This window comes from Xyrauchen texanus, chromosome 36 (genome assembly GCF_025860055.1).
Source record: "Xyrauchen texanus isolate HMW12.3.18 chromosome 36, RBS_HiC_50CHRs, whole genome shotgun sequence".
Classification (NCBI taxonomy): Eukaryota; Metazoa; Chordata; class Actinopteri; order Cypriniformes; family Catostomidae; genus Xyrauchen; species Xyrauchen texanus.
In genome coordinates this window covers 7,652,735-7,679,959 of record NC_068311.1, presented here as the reverse complement: position 1 = coordinate 7,679,959, position 27,225 = coordinate 7,652,735, and the positions used below count along the sequence as shown (strand labels likewise).

General features: G+C 37.6%; 1 protein-coding gene across 1 annotated transcript; it reads right to left on the bottom strand.

Annotated features, from left to right (window-relative positions):
• Positions 1-322: 322 nt before the first annotated feature.
• On the bottom strand, positions 323-23,791 carry LOC127629794 (FXYD domain-containing ion transport regulator 5-like). Its single transcript, XM_052107041.1, has 9 exons — positions 23,704-23,791; positions 19,232-19,277; positions 18,274-18,360; positions 12,277-12,438; positions 11,609-11,659; positions 9,069-9,098; positions 6,458-6,532; positions 6,306-6,351; positions 323-1,049 (listed from the first exon to the last, which is right to left on the bottom strand). Exons 1-9 carry the CDS (start codon positions 23,710-23,712, stop codon positions 1,025-1,027), a joined length of 531 nt encoding a protein of 176 aa, XP_051963001.1. The 5' UTR covers positions 23,713-23,791; the 3' UTR covers positions 323-1,024.
• Between the last annotated feature and the right edge of the window lie 3,434 nt (positions 23,792-27,225).

Genomic DNA, 27,225 nt, shown 5'->3' with positions numbered 1-27,225 from the left:
ACAAGAAATATGGACTACTGTATAGTAGTTTTATGATGTATTTTTGCCCATTTTGGAGCTTGAGTGCTGTGGTCAGCATCCACTTTCAAAATATCACCCTTTGTTTTGTGGAAGAAAAAAGTCTGGTTTGGAATGACATGTAGGTGAGTAAATTATGATTTTTTTATTTTCATGAATTTGGGTGTCATTTGAGTTTGGGTGAACTGTCTCTTTAAGATTTACTTGAACAACTTGTGCTCTGCTCTCCCAGTAAACATATTAATGGAAAATACTTACAGAGAGATGATCTTGATACTTTATTTTTCCTTTGACACAGCATATCACCGTTTTCCACTGTTTACAGAGCTACAGAGCTCATGCAAGGAATGTAATATGAAACGGAACTTTGACTAGTAGCTCAGATATGCTACACTGATGACCCTGGCGCAAAGGACAAGTAAATATTGGGAATCAAGACACATGAGTCACAGAAAAGACTCTTAATAATTCAAAGTCAAACTCTTTTATTCACTCCACGTGGGAGAATTTGTGCGGTTTATAATAATTGTGCCCTCATGAGGGCACTTGTGAGCTATACAAAGCTCTTCCCTCCAATTACAAATGACTGACACATCTGAAGATGCAGAATATTAAAATAATAATAGTAAAACACAAGTACAGGTCTGTGTTGTAAAAAGTTTGACACTTAAACAGAGCCTTTTGGTGCAGGAGAGCGCAGAGATGAAGGGATTTTGTGTCTGAGACGTGTGATTACGTTGGGATCTTTCGAAGTCCCAGCTGTTGTGTTACGGCTGGTGTTTAGTGCTGCTCGATAGCACACATCTTTATTCCCATGTGCCGAAATTTGACAAACCAAGAGATCAGTTTAAAATAATGAACACATTCATACACACAACACCTCCATCTTTTTCTTATGATGTTATTCTCACAAGAGTGGAAGTATGTAACTGCTGCCAGAACAGGTTTGATTGGCTCCTTCGTGTTTTGCTTGCTATTCTGCTGATTTTGCTGGGTCAAATCAGTGTTAACTTCTGGTCACCTCGTATGAGCTAGACAATGACACATAGGGAGGGAAAAAAAAAGAAGAGGAAGAAAAAAAAAAACAGTTTAGTAAGTATGCCACTTCAGTTTTCCCAAGAAACTTTTTTCCCCAGCAACCAGAAGGTTTCTAGTTTAATTCCCAAAAGAGCAGGTTGTGGCATAATGTGAATTACCAGAAAAATGTATTTTGACTGGTCCCTCCTTTTCTTTAAATAAGGCAAAAATCTGGGTCACTGGGGCACTTACAATGGAGGTGAATGCCATTGAAGATACTGTAAACCAATAATTCACAGCCTGGTTTTCAGTCATTTAAAAAAATCAAATATGTCTATTGGGCCAATTTCTGAAGGGTTCAAAGGCAGACATGTTAATGTGATTTTATTTTATTTTTTTCAATTCTACTGTCAAAACTTGTGTATTAGTTAAGCTTTAAAGTTGTTTGAATTGTAATTGTTGTGGGATTCAGGGTTTATATCGTTTTACATCATGGCAACGAAGTTGTAAAATTTCATTTAAATTTACACAAAATAGGTTAGTAAGTGATTGTATCACACTAAAACCATGTTAAAACCCATATTGTTTACATTCTGTGGCTATACTTTTGAAACAGTGAGTATTTTGAAAGAATTTGCCCCATTCACTTCCATTGGAAGTGCCTCACTGGAACCCTGTCAGATTTTAAGAAAAGGAGGGACAAGGCAATACATTTTTATGGTAATCAACATAATGCCACAAATGCTGTTGATTGAGCTTAAATTGTACTGAACCAGGAATATTCCTTAGAGAGTCCCACTCATTTGTACAGGCTATGATGCTAGTTTGTACTTGTCAATGGTCAATTGTTTATGTCATGCTCAAAAAATATACATTTAAAAAGTTTAAAACTAAATGACTAATGTAAAATCTGCATCCTGAAGCAAAACCAGTTGAGAACCACAGCTGTTAAGGGATGTTCACACATACAGAGATTTGCATCGATATAATTATCAGAAGAAATGTTTGCTAATTAATAAACTATTAATATGTGTCATATTTTATTTTGTGATTTGAATAACTTGGCCTGTACTGGCTTCTAGGATGTAAGATAGATTTTTTGATTTATCCTATAGAGCTGTTCAAGTTGTAATCCAAAAACCCAGAAGAGAATACGCATTTTTAAGCCATGGGTTCCCTCTTGATTTAGATTTTTATAATGGCAGTTTTGGATTTATGAGTAAAATATTGTTTGTGGTAAACATTATTTTAAGATACTTGGATTTTTTTTCTGCAAGATAAATTACCCACAGTCACTGTGATAAAAAAATAAAATAAAAAATGTGTTGCTAACAAGTTGCTAGATAAGAATTACTACAGTTTTCTGTTTCATCAGGTACGTTGATTGTGGTTTGGATTACTTATATAGCAAATCATTAGCATATTATTTTAAAACATAGCACTTTAAAATTCACATCTGAGGTATGACTGAGTGTAATTTATGTTGCAGAAAAAGTCCAGGTATTATATATTAATGTATTACAGAGCTTATTTAAATAAAATAAAATAAAAAAACATGACAAAAACCCATTGGAAATTCTCAGAAAACCCATGGCAAATTAACTTTCTAGGTTTGCCTAATTGACGTCACAGCTGAACAGCTGTATTTGTTTGGTGTAGACAGAGAACAGCTGAAGAAAATGTTGTTTTATAATATAATCTCTATGTAGTAATACCTTTACTACAAATATAATATACACAATGCCAATTTAAAATAGGTTGACTTTAAACATTAATAAAATTTTTTATAAAAAAACATCACACTAAATAAAACACTAAATTGACTATAAACTAATTAATACTAAATACAACTAATAAAAAACACTTATTTAACAGTGTTGAAAACATAGTAATAAACAGCTGAAATTACATAAATATTTAATGAAATAAAAATTAAAGGAGAAAAAAAAGATTTTTATGCATGGGCTCAGAAAAATATGAAGTATGTAATTTTTGCGCCACCAAACGGGATTACAAAAATACTAAGTTTCCCTTGTCTGCAGTTGTTCAAACAGTCAGATTCCACTGCACGGTACAACTCGACTCAACTCGACTCGCTTTTTTGGGGTTTTCCACTGTGGATAGTACCTGGTACCTGATACTTTTTTTAGTACCACATCGGTCGAGGTTCCAAGCAAGCCGAGCTGATACTAAATGTGACGTCAATATCCTGCAGATCACTGATTGTTCAAGGAGAATCGTCACAACTAGCGTCACTGGATTTCTGACACGTGACATCAACCCGCTAGTTTTAAAGTTAGCAACAGCGATAACAGTATAATGTTTTCACACGACATTCGAATTGTGAAAAAAAATGGCTGTGCGCAAAACCATGCCGTGGTCAATAAACAAGGTGCAGACGGTCCACTCGTTAGCGATGAGCGAAAAGAAAAAGTCTCTCAGGAAGTGTATCAGCTGTTGGCCGCACACGGCTACCATCGGAGCTACCAACAGTGTAGGGAAAAGTAAAAAAATTAATAAAAGTGACTACAGAAACGTCAAGGAAAAGTTTAAGTGGTTCAACCAAATGGATGCAATCTAAACTGGCGAGCAATGGGAGGGAGAGTGCCCTGCACTGGCGTTGATCCACGGTGGAGGATGGTATGTTTTGTTACGTTAACTCTATACGTTAGAGTTAACGTTAGAGCTAAAAGCTTCACAAGGTCATTTTAACTGTTATACTTGTGTAAATTCATCATGCAACAACTGCTTTATGCAGCACAATGAGCTATTAGCTAACAGCTAGCGGTCGTGATATTGTATTGGTCAGTTTGTGTCGTGTTTAAGATGATGTCACGGCAGCAGAGGTGGCGTATCTATGACGATATGCCTATAATCCCACCCAGGTTGAGATGGCACTAAACTGCAGTGGAAATGCAAGCTCAGAAAAGTAAAGCGAGTAGAGTTGAGGCGAGTCGAACCGTAACATGCAGTGGATAATTGCCATAAGTCTATCTAAGGTGTGACTTAGCCGGTCACTTAAAACAAACACAGGAATTTTTACAGCCCCACAGAAACACAGTTTGCAGTTTTTCAGAAAATGTACGTATGAATGGCTTACTTATAGTTGTCTCTGCATATTAAGTGAGGATAAAAGTATTTTAACACTGAAACAGGAACACACTTCAGCTTTAAATCTGTGAATTCAAACAAACTGATTCTCGGACGTTTGAACAAACCAATTCACTAAAATAAATTGGACTTCCCATAAGAGAGAGAGAGGACAGTTGCCAAGATACGCCACTGTGCAGCATCCACACTGCTAGTTGTCAGTATAAGTCCAAATCTTATCAGCCAGCACAACATATACAAAAATGTACTGAGTGCACCTTTAAAGTTACAGTAAATGGTTTTTACTGTTCATTTGTCTCTGCCCATATGTAGGGATATAATACAAAATTATGTGTAGATTACCATGTCAGGAACTGTCAGCATTCTGTGAGTTTGATTAATGCAGTGATAATCATTAATCTTCATGATATGATGCATCATGCACTGCTGCAGTTTATGCAAACACTTTTTTCCTCCAGAATGTTAATTTTTAGCAGCAAGAAAACTGATCCCTTGAGAAATTGAATGACATCTTAGTTTTCCTGGTAATACAGCCTATTTTGTGCTCAGATCTTTAAAAGACCTCTTGTACAGTCCAGCAATGAAGTAAGGGCATTCAGCTGTAGAAACTATTACCAATAATACAGCCATTAGCTGTACTCCAGTGATTCAATCTGTGTTTGTGAGAACGCCCAGTAAAATGAACTGGATGTTGCTTTGAATAAAAGTGTGTGCTAAATTACTTCTTACATACTAACATTTAAGCTTGGTTGGACCTTCACTTGAACTTTATAGCCCACAGGGCATCAACTATTCCTTTACATATAGCATAAATAGACTGTTAAAGCCTTTAGCAGGTTTTTCACAGAAGTACTGTGAGAAGTAAGGTTACATCAACAACTGTATTCTCTCAAGGTGAAGCGTTACTGTTAGAGAAGTATGTTATTCTTCTTCTCTTAGATTCCTAAAATGATACAGCTGTTTTGATGTCTCGCTTGCATAAGTCAATATAATTGGCATTCTGCCCATGCAAATGCTCCTTATTTTCATTTAAAATAAAATGGCTCAGTGAAATCTAAAATAAACCCATATTACATATACAAACTTGGCCTTAATCATGTGTGCCATGATTGAAAATCATGTACATTGATTATTGAATATACAAGCTCTTTGTAAGGACACATCAGGAAGTTACAAAAAATAAGGTCAATGTTTTTGTGGCACCCAATAACTGGGCTGACATTCAAGCAGCACACAATGGCAATATTTTGAATAAAGTGCTAGGGTATTGCTTACTGTATAGTATACTGCATTTTTTTTTAAGTTTGAAAAATAGTATGTAATATGCAACATTAAATGTTTCAAATAGTGTTGTGCTACATTGTTGTCACTTGACCTATGAATTTATTCTGCAGAACACAAAGATTTTTAGAAGAATATCTCAGCTCCATACAATGCAAGTGAATATTGACCAAAACTGTGAAGCACCAAAAAGCATATAAAGGCAGCATAAAAGTAATCCATATGGCTCCAGTGGTTAAATATTTGTCTTTAGAAGTGATAAGACAATAATAAATGTACTTCTTTTTTTTTTTTTACTTCTCCTTGTCCATTAGTTGGCAATATGCATGAAGTATGTGATTTGCCAAAAACAAAAGAAGATTTTCAAAGTGAGAGTGGGGATTGATTGTAAAAAAGGACTTAAATATGTATCTATTTCTCACCCACACTTGTCATATTGCTTATGAAGATATGGATTTAACCACTGGAGTCATATGATTACTACAGGATATTTTATGCTACCTTTATGTGCTTTTTGGACATTCAAAGTTCTGACAACTGTTCACTTGCATTGTATGGATCTAAAGAGCTGAGATATTCTTCTAAAATCTTTATTTTGTTCAGCAGAAGAAAGAAAGTCATACTGATCTGGGATGGCATGAGGGTGAGTAAAGATTTTTCTACACATTTTAGCAAATAGAGTAGATCATCTGATTATTCCATCGATACAGAACACTTGCATACTGCACAAAAGACTTACAGTATATGCAATGCTAGTACTAGTATTATGTACTAGAACACAGTATATACTATATACTACATAAGTAGTAATATGTTGTTCAAACTTGAAAAGAACTTCACAAACATGCACACTTTTACACAAAAGATGTTATGCTCACCTTCCTTTGCCAATTTGAAAGCGTGGAATTCGTTTCACTTTGCCACCTTACAGATGGAGTAAGAATGGAAAAATCGAGGAGAGAGGTTTGAGATTTGAAATGTAATGATATAAAAGCAATATGAACAGAAACTTGAAGTTGGGTTAACTCACAACCAAGTACCAAGATCCCCATCACGAAGAGAACTGCAGCGATGGTTAACCCTATATGACTCAGAGAGGTGTAATCTGAAAAAAGAGGAACATTATGCACAAATCATGAAGTACACAAGTCACATTAATTTCATGTTTGTGTAAAGATGTCATGTTGTATTTTCAATCACACTGTATGTCAGCAGGTGAAGAGGCAAGAGTTGATTCCATAAACAATTCTTTAAACTTAAACACAAGCAGCATGGGAACATTGCATTTGCCAGACGCTTTTATCCAAAGCGACTTACAGAGCCCTTATTACAGGGACAATCCCCCCCGGAGCAACCTGGAGTTAAGTGCCTTGCTCAAGGGCACAATGGTGGTGGCTGTGGGGTTCGTGGAGTTAAGTGCCTTGCTCAAGGGCACAATGGTGGTGGCTGTGGGGTTCGTGGAGTTAAGTGCCTTGCTCAAGGGCACAATGGTGGTGGCTGTGGGGTTCGAACCAGCGACATTCTGATTACCAGATTACCAGTTATGTTCTTTAGACCACTACACCACCACCACTCCACAAGGATTCAGAGCATTCCCTGAGCTCCCTCTGAACTTGTTTGGGTGCATGAAAAATAAAGTCTACTTTTAAGATCATTAAGATCTTTCTATTGTCTATTTTCATGATAAAGAAGCATGTTTTTTTTGCCCTCAAAATTATCATTACCGTGATGCCTTCCGTAATTCCTTTTATTGTCAGTGATGATGTTTATTAGATTCCCATTACAGTAAAAAAACCTGACATACAATTATTTTTATTTCAATCAGTGTAAATTACAGACAGTACAACAAAATCTACCATAATGTATAAATACTTTACAATTGTGTATCGTTGTATTACATTAATAATAATTAAGAATTCATTTATTTTGCATGACATCAATAAGAATGAACCTTGTCATGAAAATAATAACAATTAAAAAAATCTTAATGTTTCTTATAAGAGGCAATAGCCTCTAAATTATCTATAAGATAATTCTCTATATAAAGGGAGAGTTTGCCTAAAAATTCTCTCATCATTTACTCCACCTCATGCCATCCCAGATGTGTGTGACTTTCTTTCTTTTGCTGAACACAAAAGAAGATTTTAGAAGAATATCTCAGCTCTGTGAATGGTGGCCAAACCTTTAAAGCTCCAAAAAATCACATTAAGGTAGCATACAAGTAATTCATACGATTCCAGTGGTTTAATATGTCTTCTGAAGTGATGCAATCACTTTGGGTGAGAAACAATAAATATTAAAAATATTAAAATCAATTTTTTTACTATAAATCTATACTTTCTCTTTCAGAATGTTAAAGCTGAGATTTATAGTACAAAATGACTTAAATATTGATCTGTTTCTCTGCCACACCTATCATACTGCTTCAGAAGACAAGGATTTAACCAATGGAGTCATTTGGATTACTTTTATGCTGCCTTTATTGATTTTTGGAGCTTGAAAGGTCTGGTCACCATTCACGTGGATTGTATGGGCTTAAAGAGCTGAGATATTGTTCTAAAAATCTTCATGTGTGTTCATCAAAAGAAATAAATCCATACTGATCTGATGGCATTAGTGTGAGTGAATGATGAGAGAGTTTTCATTTCGGGGTGCACTATTCCTATTATTTCTTATTTATTTCCATCCTTCATATTTCCATTGTTTAATAGAAAGCTAATCATAAACTATCTCTAACTCTACCCCTATAGGACATATTATTTATAGATTTAGTAACACAGTAAGTCAGCTGAAGTAAAAGAAAACATCTATCTGCAAAAAAACACCCTTAAATAATGCATTTTTGGAACATATTCAGGCATTTATGAACTCTCAGTCCCTGGGGAATGAATTGAGAACTAAGGCATCAATGGGTCACAGCTAATGAGGCTATTTCCTGAACATCAGATGCCCTGTAGCTGCCCTAACAATAGGAAGTGATTGAAACAGCGGCTGTCACCAGGTCATAAGCTTTTAACTACAGCGCTTGAGACAATAATGGTGCCCCATGCTCAGCACCTCTGTGCTTCTTATAAACACAATTCTTTTCACTGACACAGGAAATTTGTTCCTTTCTTGTGTATGTGGCTCGCTGCTGTATTCATTGCCAGAAAAAGCATTGGATAATTAGCACCTGAATATCGCAGGATGTAAATTGATCCGAATAAAATTGCTACATTTGTTGATTAGTTGGTAAAATATTCCACAAGATCATGAAACCTTACACCCTGTCTACACCGGATGTGAGCGTTGAACCGCGTCAACGGATGCACTTTGTGTAGAAAGGGTGTTATGTTGTTTAATTGAGTCCAAGATGGATATGTGGTCTATAAGATTGCAACAATATTTTCACCAATTTCATCATATATTAATCGATAATAATATATCTGATCACTTTGAAAATTAAAAGCACACCCCTTCTCAAAAAGCTGTACAATTTGATGTATCTTTCATGCCTGTAGCACATGGCATGGCAAGTTACATGCTAAATATGTCTAATTAGTGGTTTGTTCAAATCCCTAACCGTCAGTTTGATCAATAATAATACTGATGCCTGCATTAGCAAGGACTACTAATTATGAAATGATTAAATAGATACTTACTATAATGGAATGGTTCGCCCCATCTCTTCTCTATTGAGAAAATTGCACAGTTTAGAGAGGTTTTTACATAATAAACAAGACTTGAAAACATTCTATCTGTCTATAAAATATAATTGGCACTTTCATTTTCATAATATGCAAAGTAAGCTTCAAGTATATGTGTGGGTGTGTGCTGGCATATTCATGTTCATTATGATGCACCCATGAGCCTGCTGGGTTTTGTTGCTTCCAAATGGGTCTAATGGGACGACAGTCAGAGAACATGAAAACCATTTTCTCTCCTTTGACCTGTCTAACTTAGACGACTTTCAACAAAAATTTCCTATGATTGTATCAGGGTTGAGCTAGTAAGAAACTGTTTTATATGGCAATAAGGTAGTCAACTGTTATGAATGTGTAGACTGAGGTACTACCCATAAAAATTACTAAAAGGGTAAAAAAAATAGGTTGTGATCAACCTGTTTTTTACCTTATGGGTTTTTTAATGGCCAGTGCTGATATAGACTGTTTTTATATGTATATTGTGTTTGGTCAATGGCCAAAATAAAATATTTTCATAGTAGAAGAACAATTTAAAGGTATAGTTCACCAAAAAAAATTAACTTTGTCATAATTTACTTACCCTCATATCATTACAAACTCATACACTGATATTTTTTCAGTGAAATGCATAAGGAAACATATAAAATGAGGAATTGTTCTCTGTAATGAGGGGGAGTAAATGATGACAGATTTTTTGTTTTGTTTTGGGTGAACTGTTCTTTTAATGTCTGCAAATTGTGGGAATATATAAAAACAATATTAACTCAAATGTCACTAATATACATTATATATATATACATACATGTGTGTGCGCATTATCCATGGACAAAGCCTTTGGTTGATTTTGTCACTGACAACTGAAACTAACAAACCCAGTCTTATGACGCAAGTATAATTTGTATGAGATGGAGAAATCGTACGAAATCAAATTAGTTGGCTCATACAAAAAGTTTTGAGTTTTACTCCAAAAGAGATAAATAAATGAACCAATGAACAAAGTTATTATGATTTTTCCAAAGTTTAATTCCAAACCTCAACCTAACCATAATTTTATTAGGAAAATCACTGTTGTGCACTGAAGAAAGGAATCTGGCAACACTTTACAATAAGGTTCCATTTTTTAACATTAGTTAATGCATTAGGTATCATGACTAAACAATTATTAATGCATTTTTTTTACATCATTTATCAATCTTTGTTAATGTTAGTTAATAGAAATACAATTATTCATTTTTAGTTAATGCTAGTTAATAGTGCATTAACTAATGATAACAAATACAACTTTGTTTAAGACATATGTTGAACTTAATATTAACTAAGATTAATAAATGGTTAATAAGTATTGATCATTGTTGGTTCATGATAAATAATGATGTTAACTAATGTTAACAAATGGAACCTTATTGTAAGGTGTTATCAGAAATCTTTGTTTTTGAACGAGTGTTCTTATGATTTTTCCACATTTTAACCCCTAACCAAAACCTAAAACCTAACTATAAAACTAATGCTTTGCCCAAACCTAACCATGATTTTATAGTAAAACAACTATAGAAGAAATAATAAGAAAAAAAAACATTGTGGTTTGGAATGAGATGAGGGAAGTTTTTTACAGGTTATTAACATACATCTGTCATTTGTACTGCATTGAAAAATATGGAATAAGAAACCAAATTAGTTCACAGACGTTTCCTTTCTAAAATAGCTAAATAGGCAAGCTAAAATTGAATGCCTGTATTGAAACAAAGTCACTCTTAAGGCAAGTCTGTCTGCTCAGTGGCCATCTTTGTAATACTCCCAGGCAGCTATTTTTTATTTATACAGGCGGCATAAAAGTACACCTCCTATCTACATGAATAGAGCAAGACTGAAATCTACTAAACAGTTGGTCAAGATTATGATCAAAGAAAATATTTCAAAACAGCAGTTAAATAGGACAAAAATTATATAATAAACGTGCTTCCTAAGCTTAGATCAGGCTAAAATATGCTATTTTTCAGGCTGGTCCAGCTAATGCGCATGCACGTTCTTGAGTTGACTGACAGGCGATGTCTGTATCTGAAAGGTGATTGGATCTTTAACCGGTGAGGTTAAAGATCCAAGAGAGACTTCCTTTTCTTTATCTGCCATATTAGACAATTCAATTTCTCCCATTCATTTTAGTGGTCTGTCTTGGGCTAAACAGTCTTTGATTGCATTGATCTGAAATTCTGATGGTTGATTGATAGGTAGGTTTTTTTGGGAATAAAATTCAGACCTTTTCATTTGGGCCAAGTGGTACAGTCCTTTACAATTTTGCCATCTCATACTTTTATTATAAGCTGTCATGAGACTACACTTCTGTTAATTGGCTAAGCAGGCACATTGTTAGCCAATGCAGTTAATTGCAAAATTGTCAAATATCACCCAATTAATCAGCCTACCAGTCATATCGGTCTACCACTAGTAAAAACCCAAGCATGAGAGTAGAAGATGAGAAAGCAGAAGGTAAGAGAGTTTACCCCACACAGCAGAGTTTGTTCTGGCTTTGGAAGTGTTGGTCTTAATGGTCGCTGCAATTAGAAAATTTAAACTGAGTTCAGAGAAAGAGAAAAGAAGAAAAATTTAATCTAACATACATTCACAAAGTCATAGAATTTTTTTATAAGTTTTTTTTTTTTTTTTTGCTGCATCCATAATGTAGGGTGACAGCAAATGCATTACACTCTCAGCCTGACAAGCAGACACTGGCCCTTATCGCAAACCTATGGATTCATCCATAATTGCTTTTAATTAAATTCCAGCAGCACTCATTCTCCGTCCAGCCCTGTCATTCAAATTCAATTTTCACATATTTCAATGGCATGGCTCTCCCAGGATATATGGTTGGTTGATTCTTCATAAAGCATATCAGCTCACCACAACAGGCCTCCTCAATCCCACAGAAATGCTGCATTATCTTTAAGCCTCTCTGCATGGAAGGAGAGTTGAAAATTTTCTAATTACCTGCTAATTAGTTTCTAAGCCCTTGATATGAATTGCATGAGTAAAGAGGAAGCCTCTTAGCTATTCATGCAATCCTCTGCTCTGTCACCCTCCCCCAATCGCACAATCCCATGTTTAAACGTTTGAGTGGGAGGTTTTGCTGAAGTTGCACAGCAGTACAGGGCAACAGAGAATCAAATCTTACGCTGTGTGGCTGGTCTGAATGTGACCGCAGATGTCTTGTTGGGGCTCAGAGTGGCAGTCACGGTGGAGTTGGTGATGTTTGTGACTGCCGTAGGTGTGGTGACACTCAACTTCTGTGCATTTGTGACGGGGTCCATTGTCCACCCTGTTGCATTCTGGTTATCTAGAAGAATGAGAACACTTTCTTGAATTGCATTGGAGTTATGAGATGGTGATCACCATTTCACTAGCAGTGTTGGGGTGTAGTTAATTAAAAGTAGCATCGCTAGTAACTTAACTACATTTTTCAGTAATGTTACAGTAGCTCAGCTATTTTCACAATAGTGTAGGTTCTCTTACGAGAGGTTCTCTCGTATTGCGTAAGCTAGCTTACGCTACGGGAAAGATTCATCTTTTCTGAGATATTGAAGCCAAAAAATTATCCTTAATTTTGTATCATTTGTCAATGCAGTGCAGCAACTGCAGACCTTGAGCGGGCTAGCTAGCGAGCTCATTGGTTGCTCTGCGGCAACTGCTGCAGCCTATAGATCGAACTTGGGCGAACTTCGCGTCCAATGAGAGGCGTCCGCGCACTACTGCATCAAAGCCCGCCAAAATGGGCGTGGCTAGAGTGCATATAAGCGTAGTTCGTAGGCTGGAACCCTGATTTTCATCTCTTCAGCGAAGCTCTTCGCATCTCTGAACTGGACTCCTGCACGAGCCTCTTCACAGCGCCCAGCTCAACAAAGTCAGACTTCTCAGCGTCGACAGGCTTCTCAGCCCCCCGCGGGCCTCGGTCTAAGGTTGCGCTGAAACCTGAGCAACCGAAGTCCTCCTAACCTTGTTGAAAAAACGACGGCTCAGTCCAGCCGCGGCCGGACCACCGTCAAAGCTTCGCCCCCTGTCAGTCCCCCTCTCTCAGGCTACTACAGTGGTGGATTCAGCAGCCAACAAGCCGGTGATACTGCCCGCTTGCCTGCACTCAAACGGCGTTTTCACGGCAACCCAAAGAAATCTTGTAAAGAGCAAACATGCCTTATGTGTAGAAAATGTGCCCACAATCCAGTGTTCACCCCTACACACAAGCATTACACTTCCCGTGTTCCTATCAGAGCCCACTCACATAAAGCGGACACAGCCCGCTCGAGTGTTAGAGTCAATAAACGCGCCCACGAATCCGTGCGTGCGCCCCTTCTCTGGCCGCTCTGTCACACGACCAGCCTTATGTGTAGAAAATGTGCCCACAATCCAGTGTTCACCTCTACACACAAGCATTACACTTCCCGTGTCCCGATCAGAGCCCACTCACATAAAGCGGACACAAACCGCTCGAATGTTAGAGTCAATAAACGCGCTCACGAATACGTGTGCGCGCCCATTCTCTGCCCGCTCTGTCACACGGCCAGCAAACACTTCTCTGTATGTAAGTCCCGTGCCCGTGACTATGCTCACGCATCACTTAACAGATGTGACTCTTTCCCCATTCACCTCAATCGGGAAGTCACTCACAGAACAGCCTGTCCCTGCTGTCTGCGAGCAGTCATGCATAAGCACAGTAAGCGCGCTCACACATTCTGTTCAGCGCGCTGTGTGCGGCAATCAGGGCGATTTGGCCATTCACCCTCTAGCGTTACGCTTCAAAGCGTGGGAAGCTATCCCAGGGATATCCAAATGGGTGTTAAGCACAATAAAACAGGGCTATTTGCTACAGTTCGATCGCCGCCCTCCCGCTTCAGAGCGCGGCTCGAAACTATTGTGAACACGGAAGCAGCCTGCATGCTTCTTTCAGAAATAGCTGAACCTTCTGTGCAAAAGGGCCATAGAGAAAGTGCCGCCTTAGCTGAGCGAGTCGGGGTTTTACAGCCGTTATTTTCTTGTTCCCAAGAAAGACGGCGGCCTCAGACCAATATTAGATCTCAGAGGTTTGAACAAGGTGCTTGCAAAAGACCGTTCAAAATGCTTACAATCAGGAAACTCCTCACGCATACGCGCCAGGGGACTGGTTTATCTCTCTCGATCTGAAAGATGCCTACTTTCAGATTCAGATAAATCCCCATCACAGGCCATTCTTGAGATTCGCCTCGACGGCCAGGTTTATCAATACACCGTCCTTCCGTTCGGCCTGTCTTTAGCACCCGTACTTTCACGAAGTGCATGGATACGGCGCTCGCACCCCTGCGGAGTCAGGGCTTGCGAATTCTGAACTATTTGGACGACTGGCTGATTATGGCACAGTCACATACGGAGCTTCTGTCTTACAGAACAGTTCTCCTCAGCCATCTGAACAGTTTGGGTCTTGCAGTCAATTGGACCAAGAGCTCACTACAGCCCAGTCAGGCAATTTCCTTCCTTGGAATAGAACTAGACTCCGTGGCAATGACGGCTCGCTTATCTACACAGCCGCGTGCCGTGTTCAGCGACTAGCCGCGTCCTTTCAGATGAACAGCCTCACGCCTCTGAAAAAATTTCAGAGAGTGCTAGGTTACATGGCCTCAGCCGCAGCAGTACTTCAGCTGGGTTTACTGCGCATGCGCCCGCTTCAGCATTGGCTAAACACCCACGCGTCTCGCCGGGCTTGGGCCACAGGCCGCCAGCCGATCAAGGTGACTCAGACCTGTATTTCAGCTCTGCAGCCCTGGACAGTGGCCGAATGGTATCAGCGGGGAGTGACGATGGGAGCTGTATCTCGCCGAAAAGTCATCTCAACAGACGCGTCCAACATGGGTTGGGGCGCGGTCTGCGAGGGCTCTCCGGTTTTTGGCCTATGGTCAGTTCAGGAAAAGCTCCTTCACATAAATTGTCTGGAAATGATAGCGGTCGAGTACGCGCTTGTGTGCTTTCTCCGGTCATTCAGGGTCACGCGTCCTGGTCCGTTCGGACAACAGATCTGTGGTATCCTACCTAAACCGTCAGGGCGGTGTCAGATCCAGGAACCTCTTCCATCTGATGAAACGCATACTGAGTTGGTCCCAGTGCCACCTGCGCTCGCTGAGGGCGACGCACGTGCCAGGCCACCTGAATGACAGCCCAGACAGACTGTCCAGAGACAATATTCCTCCAGGGGAATGGTCCCTGCACGCTCAAACAGTCCAGAAGTTATGGCGCATATTCGGCAGAGCAGAGATCGAGACCTCTTGCGTCAGAAGAGAACTCTCACTGCCCAATATTTTTCTCGAAAAGCGAGGACGCGCTGGCCCAGGACTGGCCCAACCGCCCGCTTTACGCCTTCCCTCCCGTCTCGCTGTTGCCACAGGTAATGCAGAGGATCAGGGAAACGCGTCACTCGGTGCTCCTCATAGCCCCGCGTTGGGAGAATCAGACATGGTTCCCGGAGCTTACGCAGCTGTCACTGACAGCGCCGTGTCCCATCCCAGTGAGAGCAGATCTCCTCTCTCAAGCTCGCGGCACGATCTGGCATCCCCACCCAGAGCGCTGGGCGCTGCACATGTGGGTGATCAACGACTACCCGTCGCTCTGCCAGAAGGGGTAATAAACACCATCATACACGCTAGAGCCCCTTCCACGAGAAGACTCTATGCGTCAAAATGGTCTGTGTTTTCAAAATGGTGCACCGACAGAGACCTGGACCCACGGACATGTGGGGTGTTGTTGCTGCTCGTGTTTTTACAAGAGCTGCTGGATAAGGGCAGATCCCCATCCACGCTCAAAGTGTATGTGGCGGCCGTCGCGGCATTAGCTGAACCCCTGCATGGCCAGTCACTGGGAAAAAACGAGCTGGTCATCCGCTTCCTCAAGGGAGCTAGAAGGATGAACCCCCCGCGCCCCCCATCGGTTCCTATCTGGGATCTTTCTATAGTTCTCGAAACTATGAAAGCCCCCCCTTTCGAACCGCTTCAATCCGTGGATTTGAAATACCTTTCACTCAAAACCGTTTTCTGACTGCCCTGTCATCAGTCAAACGTGTGGGAGACCTTCACGCGCTGTCTGTCAGCGCTGCGTGTCTTGAGTTTGGACCAAGTGACTCCAAGGTCATTTTAAAGCCTAGACACGGCTATGTTCCCAAGGTGATCGGTACTCCTTTCAGAGCACAGGTCATTTCACTATCGGCGCTGCCAGCATCCGATAGCGAACGCGACGCCAATCTCCTTTGCCCAGTCAGAGCACTGAGATTGTATACTGCGCGCTCCGCCTCTTTCGGATGCTCTGAGCAGCTTTTCTTTCGTTCGGAGGGCGCACCAAAGGTCTCGCCGCCTCGAAACAGACACTGTCTAGATGGATAGTGGATGCTATTGCTGCCGCATACGCGTCAAAAGACCTGCCATGCCCGTTGGGCATTAGGGCTCACTCCACTAGAGGCATGGCTCATGCAGTGGATGCTTGGCGCGCACGGCGTTGACAATGGGTTCCCGTAGCGTAAGCTAGCTTACGCAATACGAGAGAACCTCTCTTAAGAGAACGAATCGGTTACCTAACGTAACCTCGGTTCTCTCTAGATGAGGGAACGAGTATTGCGTAAGCTAGCTTACGCTACGGGAAAGATTCATCTTTTCTGAGATATTGAAGCCAAAAAATTATCCTTAATTTTGTATCATTTGTCAACGCAGTGCAGCAACTGCAGACCTTGAGCGGGCTAGCTAGCGAGCTCATTGGTTGCTCTGCGGCAACTGCTGCAGCCTATAGACGAACTTGGGCGAACTCGCATCCAATGAGAGGCGCCCGCGCGCTTACTGCATCAAAGCCCGTCAAAATGGGCGTGGCTAGAGTGCATATAAGCATAGTTCGTAGGCTGGAACCCTGGTTTTCATTGAATGAAGCGAAAGTCACTCGTGGCGCGAGCACGGCCGGCTACGCAATACTCGTTCCCTCATCTAGAGAGAACCGAGGTTACGTTAGGTAACCGATTCGTTTTCCTGTAATGAGCTACTTTTCCAACAAGAAAAGGAGTAGCATCACAAAACACTACATTTGGGGAAAACCAAATCATGGTGAATTGGTTCTTTTGGACAGTTAATGTAAATTAATCGGTTAAAATAAATGACTACCTTATATTTAGCATTGGGAACTCAGTTTAATTTGATTGAGTCAGCTCTTTCAGATGGTTCATGTAAATGTGCAGCTTTTAAGGGGCTTTGCCAGAAGTCACTTCTCTCTTTTATTAATCAAATTATTTGTTAATTGCTGCTGTTAATCAGTTCAGTTGAATAACATTAGGTGTTTTTGAGTTTTATTAGTGTATATTAATATAAATGTATGTTTAATTCAAGGTTTCCACACTATTTGTTTAACCCTTACAAAACGTAACCATGGTTTTAACAGAGTAATATTGTATTAACCTCAACTGTAATAGGTTTCCACCAAAAACTATAGTTTTGATACAATTTACCTACTACAGTATTGTAATATCCATATTGTAACTATGGTTTTACTCAAATAAGTTAGCTACTTCTTGTTAGTAGTTTGTAGTGTAGCTAACTTCCTTTTCAAAAGATTAGCTTGACTATAGCTATAAGTTGCTTGTAGCCAAATTTACAAGAAGCTTTCCCAACACTGCTCACAAGCCAATTCAAATATTACTTTTTCAATGAAGGTGAAGCAAGTCATTTGAAAAACTGATAAAACAAAACAAAAAAACAAACAAATGTTTTCTAAAGGTTTCCCTGAACACTTCCCCTAACTGCCATTTGATAGTTACACCTCAATACTTATGGCATTTGGTTGACTGGTTTTTGTCTCGGACTGGACGTGATGCTCAAACAAACAGAGCCACAGTGTTTAAACTTTTCTGAGGAAACACGCATGGCTTACTTTGCATATTAAACTGAGATATGAGAAAGTATATATATATATATATATATATATATATATATATATATATATATATATATATATATATATATATAAAAAGACATACTTCACCTTTAAGGTATAAGAGATCAATGCCTTCTGTGACAGATCATCAAACTATGTACATTATCTAGGTACGGTACAGACAATGGAAAGGGAAGCTATTATGTCAGGAAATGCAAAGAAAAAAAACTAAAATAAATAAATGTCCTACCTTTACCAAATATTGTGGGTTCAGTGGTGTTAGACACAGATGTAGATACTTCTGGTTGCTTTGTGGACTCTGTCTCATCTGCATTACCTTTGCAGATTGTAAAAAGAGACATATTTCAAGAGCTTTTTAAATGGTTTGATAAAATTAGTTGGATGGTTGATAAAGCTGTATGGGTTAGAGTTTGTTTTATAATTATTTTTTTTTCATGAAATTTTACAATTGTGTTAAGGATATCCTAATGATCCTGAAGGAGTGAGTCCGAACATGATTGGCTGAATTGCTTGGCATTTTCAAATAAATGTTTCCAACATTCTTGGAATTTCTAAGTGAATAACAAACTATCATTTACTGACACCATTATGACTTATGAGTGTTTGAAGAATAAGGTCAGCACAATGATCCTGCTTGACTTCAGACTTCAACAAGAATACACACACATACAAGTGCCCAGCAGATGAATGCAAATCTATTCTGATTCTGGCATAATAACAGTGTAGTGATGTATAGTGCAATGGTTTTCTTATGAAGGCAGGCCTCTCATAGACCCTACCACAGAACAAGGACTAATCGTGGTCTAGCAGAGATGGGTTGCAGTATTATTGTGCACATTCTGGTTACACACAGTTTTCCAATGAATCCCTTCACATGATGAATGGCCACATGGGACAGAACATTTCTACTGGCAAACATTGTGATTATTGCAGAATGGCTGTAATCAATCTTTTACTGGAAGTATTCATCTGAAAAATTCCACATATTAGACCCGCTGGTCATTTGTGGTTTTGGGTAATGCAGGATTTTATTAAAAATTGGTTTTATCAGATTATGCTTGACAAAGGGTTAGTGCATATGTGTAGTGTAATAAAAGATTGGGTGTACGAGAGAGAGAGAGAGAGAGAGAGAGAGAGAGAGAGAGAGAGAGAGAGAGAGAGAGAGGGGTAGAATTGCAATAACTTACTTCTGAAGGAGAGTAAGAGAAAAAAGGACATCATTTGCCACACAATCTGAAAAACAGAGCAGACAGCTTCTATCACAAAAGCACAAACAGGTGCCACTCTAAAAAAATAAAAAATAACATCTGTGAAGTTACCTTAAGGCTTGAGATAAATGCCAAAGTTTGTCTAAGAATTTATTTTTTATGTCAAAACAGTGTTTATCCCAAATTATAGGCTATAAGTTATTTTCCCACCAAGTTTTACTGTTATTTCCACATTCTATTCTATTCTATTCTATTTTATTCTATTCTATTTAAATTAGGGCTGCACAATTAAGCAATCATGAAAAGTGTCAGTTATAGCAGTTCACGTAGGTCCACACATGTTGTTTAACTTGCATGTTTTTGGTTGACAATTTTAACCAATCAGAGAGGGCCAATGTCAAGTTGACCATTTAGGAAACTAGTCTTGATTTACTGATGTATAAAACAGCAATAAATTCATTCAGGAACACAGTTCTCAGCTTGTTCTGTATGTGTTGCCAGCATAAAGAATACGGCATGCAGTTGATTCACCCCAATTAAGTATTTTAATGTAAATTCTATTAATCAAAATTAATCGCAATTACAATATCAAGAGAAATAATCAACATTTATGATTTTTTATCATAATCGTGCAAACCTTATTTAAATATATGTCAGTTACCACAGAAGCCCATTTTAGGACATTATTATTATAATGAAAAAATATTTTGCATTGTGACGTTACTTTGAACAAGCAAATAGAATTCTCAGAAACCTACTATAATGCAAAATAATCTTATATTTATTGTAAGTTGCATCATGGTAGTATTTGTTTTACTGCCTTAAATGTATGCTGATTATAATAATAATAATTGTAAAAAATTATCCATACAGGATGCTGTTCATTGCTCTATTAAAAGCATGTAAATTAAATAATTTCAATTTGTATTAATTAAAATTCTATTCTATTTGAATTTCTTGTCAAATAATGTGAGGTGGTATATGAGTTCAGAAATGGTACCTAACATCATTTTTATTGAGCTTTTTTTCTTCAGACATAAAAAAACAAGAAACAAAAACACAAAACAACCATTGCATTGGAGTGCCCACTCTAAAACTCTACAGTGAGATCCAAATGTCTATGTCCACTAGTGAAAATGTTTATATTTGTATTTTTTTTAATTAAATTTTAAAATACACATTTTATTATCAGCATAACAATTTGATTGAAAAGTTTAATAGAAAAAATAACATTTTCATAATTCCTTAGTATTTTGAGTGTCCCTTTTTGTAAATGACAAAGCATCTTGTGTGCTTTAGTGGATGCATGGAAATCTGACCTTTTGCACGAAGCACAACATGGTCAATGTCACAAATTTGCCTACATTTGATTAGTGACCTAGAAATAGTTCAGAATGTAAATATTTCTTGTTCATTTCACATCATAGCGATTTTTATTTCTATATATTTATTTAAAAAAAAAAACTTTTAACCTAAAAATTCTGATTCGAGGTAAAATCCCAGACCTCAGACATTTGGGCCCCATTGTATTCAACTGTAATCAGGGGTTAAATTGGGGCAGAATAGTCCGGATTAAAAAAAGAAAAGAAAATACTGCCAGTTTGTTTGATACATACCCGTTTCCACTTAGCGAGTGTGCTCACTCGAAAACACCTTTAAAGTTCTTTACACACATTCTCCACCTCGCTCCGCTGCCCACTTCTGTTTCAGTTAGATCACAAATTGATGTGCAACCAGTGCTCCAAGTGGGAAGAAATGTCCCAATTTAACCCCTGACTATAAGTCTGTGTAAAGGGATATAAGCAGGCAAGGAGGAGGCGAGAACCGGCTTGACAATATAAATAATAGTTTAATGAAAAACTTAAACAAAATACACAAACACACATGACTGTCAGCTGACCGTAAACGATCTCTCTCATGTCGCACCACCTTCCGCAATCGGCCTTTATCCCTCTCGGAGGCTTAATTAGCCTGATAAGGGGCCGGGTGTGTATAATCACAACCCGGCCCTGCCCTCCGCCCTGTCACAGTCTGATATCAGGAATGCTTTTGCATCCTTTAAGAATATTTGGTTGGAGTCCATGTTCCATGGTGTTTTACTGTTCTGTAAACATTCTGCCCTTGTAATGAGATTGTTTGGGATGAAAAGTCTTGAGAGTTCTCAAGGTTATCATTAACCAATCAATTCTGAGATGTGGTTGTATGGAAATTGTGTCTTTTGATCCATAAAAGCCAAACAATAGAAGTCTACCACTGCTTGTGAGGGGAGGGGTTACTTAGCCACAGTGACATGAACACAAACACTGGATTATGTCACATCTGATGACAGGCCAGCATTAGAGTCACCAAGTTCTGGTATAATATTGGTATAATCAAACAACTCCAGAACCAAATATAACACATTTCTGTAAGTGTGAAGAATTTATTGATACAGACTCGACCAAAGCTAGCGGCTTTTAATACAAATCAATAGTGATAGTAAAAAGTACTGGTACTTCAGTACCAAGTCAGTATTAAAATAAAAAAGATGTCACGTTATCAGTAGGCCCTTTCCCATCTACAGTCCTGGTACTTTTTCTTTATTAACTTTCTAGATGAGAACTCTTATGAGGAACAGGACAACCGAGGAGACTTTTCCCATTGCATTCACATTCACAAAAGTTAACACCGTAGTGACGTCATACAGTATCGACCATTTTCTTCTGACATGGTTGGCACGAGCTATTCAATAGCAACAACAACAAAACCAACAACACCGATGGAGGATCAACATTCTACACTTTGTTAGGTCTGTTTTACACAAGCTATGGCCGCATTCGAATATGTAGTAAGCTGCCTAATCAGTTAATGGTATAATATCTATAAACATTTAAAAAGCACCCTATTTCATTCTAGCTCCTCATACAGCCTACGAAGGTAGGTTTCCAGTTTTCGGATGCAGTCTGTGAGAGAGAGATGAGACGAGTGGTCAGGCTACCACGCAGCAAGCGCTAAATTGCACTATCAACCTTTTTATCAACACAATCTTTTTAAAACTATATTAAAATACTCACTCATATACTTTATAAAGACGTCTTTATACAAGTTAACCCCACAGTAACAGGCATGCAAAACTTCCCTCATGTAAACTAGATTTCATGACGGTTTAGTGTATAATAGGGTTCAATTACCCACTCTTGATAAACATCTGATTATTTATATCTGGTATCCCAGGAAAAATGTGATGTAGTAATCCAGAAATCAGAATGATCATAAAATCAATAACTTGCATAATTAACTGGGGTTAGAACCAATGACCTTCTGATTAACAGCCCTGTGCTTTAGCCACAACGCCACCACCACTCATCTTAATGTAAATATTTGTCTACTGCACATTATAGAACTTTGTTATTTAATGTTATATACATTTTATCACTTAATGTTCCTCTGTTAAATAGGCAAGATGCTATGAACATCCCTCTTTACGCATGACTGTTTATAAATTTAATTGACATGGGTAATGACTGCTGGCATTTCAAAGATATAAGGCTATTCATTTTCTCCAAAAAATTTGAAAAAAACATTAAATGTTACAATTATACCTGCCCTCAATAAACCAATAAGTGAACAAGAACATTAGTGTCTATTTAAAATGTAAAAATGACATGCCCATTAGTCTTATGTGAAACGTTGCACTACTTCCTGTATTTCTGAAACGTGTGAACTGCTGCCACGTGTCAGCACTGAACATTCAATTTAAAATGAAGTTTTTGTTTAAAGGTTAGATGGGCCCAATCATTCCTGTCTTTCCTATCAGCAGAACACCTTTTAGTGTAGCGATGACTCTGAGCCAAAAAGAAATTTAACTTAATGGATTTAAAGCAGGAACATAATTCAGTGCCTTGGCAGATCTATCCATATAATGCTTTTGTATATAGCTTTCAAAGTAGCATTCCTCTAACTTTCTAGCATATGGTGTTAACTATTAAAATAGTCCCAACTTTAATATAACTTAATAACCCACAAGATATTTTATATTTTGCATTGTGACATTACCTTCAATTAGCAAATAAAATTCTCAGTAGCCTACTGTGAAAATAAATCTTATAACTGTAATGGGGAAAATGTAATTATAAAGTACATTTGTAAAGTTAAATAGTTCCTAAAATGTGTAATAGTAATTAAAGTAAATATAAATCATGGTAGTTTGTTGTACTGACTGATAATAATAATAATATAATATAATAATAAGCAAATTATTGTCTTAATACAGGATGATGTTCATTACTGTATTAAAATAAAGAATATTTTATTATTTTGATTTCTATAAATTTTAATTTTGGAGGAGAATGTACTTTTTATCAACTATTTTACACTACTGGTCCAAATAATATTTTCTTTATGCAAAATCTCATTTGATATTATTATTATTATATTAGCATAATTCAAATGTCCAGTTTAATTTCGCTTACCTTGTTCATTTTGATCTTGTATATCACATCCAATCAGAGTAGAACAGAGTACAGCATCTGTCGATCTCTCGTAACTGAAAGAAAATGGAGGATGTTTAGACGGTTGGCCATGCCCTTGTTGAACTTCGTCACTTTTTGGTACTTCCTCTCTTGCTCATTCGTTCTCAGTGGTGTAGAGGCCCCTCACTCTGTCCACATCTGCCAATCCTCTTTTATGCCAGTCTCATCAGCTTTTGTCTACAATTCAAACTGGGTTAATGCCAGCCTTTCACTTTGTGGCAATGTGTGTGTCCGTGTGTGTATATCTACACTGTAACTCATTGTCTGTCAAGCTCTTTGTGTCTATCCATGCACAAGATTCTGAGGTCATAAAGTATTTCTATATGATGCAACTTTGCAATGTTGGGAAATTAATAAATGAGAAAAAGTGTAATCGATAACTTTTCAATGTATAATTGCTTAAATATCAATAATGTGTTCCAGTTGAAAAATGTAATTGCTCAGAGGTTGCTCTTTCATAGCTCAGGATATTTAAGAGCTATATAGTTTATATATATATATATATATATAGTGTAATCGTGTGCTTTTATATTTTTAAATTATTAGACTTACAAGTTTCACCTGGTAAATGATAAAACAGCTGAAAAATCCCATTGACATAGAACTATGAAGCCAAATCTAAGGACCATAATATAATAGAGAATTGGGTGTGGGCTGTTTTGACCCTGACCGATACACAACCCACCAAACAACCACCAAAAACACCTTAGCAACTTCCAATCAAAGCCATGGGAACCTCTCATAGCATCCAAGTATAGTGGCGGCAAGTTTTGGACATGTTTGCAAGTACCACACTTTTTATAAGAATCAAGTTGAACAATCAACTTTGTTTCAGATAGATAGAAATATATATATATATATATATATATATATATATATATATATATATATATATATATATATATATATATATATTTACAAATTAGATAATTTTTGACATTTTAAAATTAATTGATTTGGGAAGACCAGATCAGATAATTTGGTCTTCGACTTTGGTCAAAAATTTGATGTTGAAGAAGTTCAAATTAAAATATTTGACTTTTGATTGCAGACTTTGGTACCTTTGCAAATCTGAGCATCTCATTGTTGAGATATTTTCTAAAACTCTAGATGAGACACATGTGAGATTATTAGGTTTTTAGAATCAGGAGTCCTAAGCAAAAGTTTCCATGTGCTGTCCATTCAATCTCATTGCTGTTTAAGAGAAACAATTGAGATATAAAGACACCTTGTTTGTGATTTTTCTGTCCTATGGGTTTGCATTGTTCTCCTCTTTAAATAATGTGATTACATGTACTTTCCTAAAAGTTCTCTGAAAACGACAGGAAGGAAACCCTGTACCCACAACCAAAATATGGTCATGAAATAGAACACATTGTTCAATAGATTGTCGTGACAGCAGGCCATCCTAAAAACTACAATTAGGTTAGTGTGAGTTCACATGATAGAAAACACTTTCAAAAACTACTGAAACTTGAATTTTAGCCAATTTTTTCCCCATTTTAGCATACTCAATTGAGACGTAAAAAACATTTTACATTTGTTTTACATTTAATTTTTTATGTTTTTTACACACAGTTTTTCTAAGTAAATTTTAATGGAATAAAATGAAATAAAATCTACTTAACTTCTTGACATAATATTGATTAAAGTAAGTTTTGCTTAAAACATTGTGTTAATCCATTTAATACATTTGAGTAACTTTTACTTACAGTAAAAATCTGATGTACATAGTACTTTAAAATTGTATTAATTAAATTTATATTGGAACATTTCACAATTTGAACTTTCCATATAAACACATTTACCCATAAACCATATGACATATGGAAGCCTTCCACAGGGAAGCTTAAAGGGGTCATGAAATGGATAATCAACATTTTTATATTTAGACATATAAGAGGTAAATGTACTATAAAAACCTACTGTAAATTTCAGAACTCAAAACTTACTCCCCGATCTAAAAAGAGCATTTATATTTGCCACCCTGCTGAAACATCTCATTTTGAAATATGTTTGTTCCTGATGTCATGACACATTGCTCATTTGTATTCACACATCTCACAACATGCGTGATCACACCCTTGGTCTTGGTCTTCAAGTCAAGAGAGCAGGCTAACGTGGCTAACGAACGACACGGTGTCAATTTAGAACTCTGAAAGGGAGAAGCAATTATCTCATTCAGCTGCTGCTTCTGTCATGGATGCGTTCTTTCGCCAATCTGCACAATTTTAATTGTTGGCAGGGGCGAAAATTTCATCAAAACGTTGAATACTAAAAGTATTCAAATTTTTTGAGATGCACATACTTTTTATCAGAATTCAATAAAGATGAGACATTCTGAGGCAGTAGTCACATAATGGACCCTTGTTGGGTGAGTTTGTTTGAGTGCTTCATCCCAATGTCACCCCTGCGCTTTTCCATTCAAAACTTACTCCCATGATGCTAGGGTGTTGTGAGGGTGGTTGGCTGGGTGTTGCCATCCTTAATTAGCCATTTTTGCATCAGTTAAAATGTGTTTAACCTTTCCCGTAGTGCTACTGATAGCACATTGCATAAGCAGTCTCAGGAGGTTGCAGTTTCGCTCTAAAATTACATGTTTACTCTACTGACTTTCAGGTTTAAGGTTGGGGTTAGGGAGTACAGTTAATAATAAATATACGTATGTTTAAATTATTACATCATTAACAACTAAAAACAACTTGCGCAGAATCTGGAGCTCACACATGCCCATTATGTTCAACAAAACTTCCAGCTTCATCTGTGATCTCATCATTTCAGACCACTGAACTTAAAACAGTATGCCCCTTAAAAAAAAAAAAAATCCCCAAAAGCTTTTTATTAACTGAAGTGGAATAGATCTAGTCTAGTCCTTTCACGTTAGCACTCCACTGCATAATGAAGCAAACCAAGTTTAACAAGGACACTTATTGAGCAACACTCAGCCTTGAGTGCATATCACCAGAAAAAGTGGCAATTATGGACCAATGTAACTGTAATAAAGGATTTGTCGATGGTCATCACAGGACAGGACAGGCCCATCATTAAGAAATAATAAAAAATAACAAGCTTTAAAACAATAGATGTAACACAAAAAAATGATCTGCACAGATATGTGTGCGCATCACAGAAAAGTTATTTTCTATTTAAAGTGTTAGTTTAGCAATTCTGTCATCATTTGCTCATTCTTATGTTGTTCCAAACTGTATGATTTTCTTTCTTTCCTGGAACACAAAAGGAGTTACGAATAGTAACTAGTAACTAGAAAGCGAATATTGACCACAGCGGTCCCTGGACCCAGTCCACATTCACTGTATAAAAAAGGGCAGCTTGGGCAATATCTTTTGTGATGCACAGAAGAAAGAAAGTCATCTTAGGTTTGGAACAACATGAAGATTTGTTCTTTTTGTTTTTGTATGAACTATCCTTTTAAGTTCTTTAAAATGCTTCCATGTGACTCTA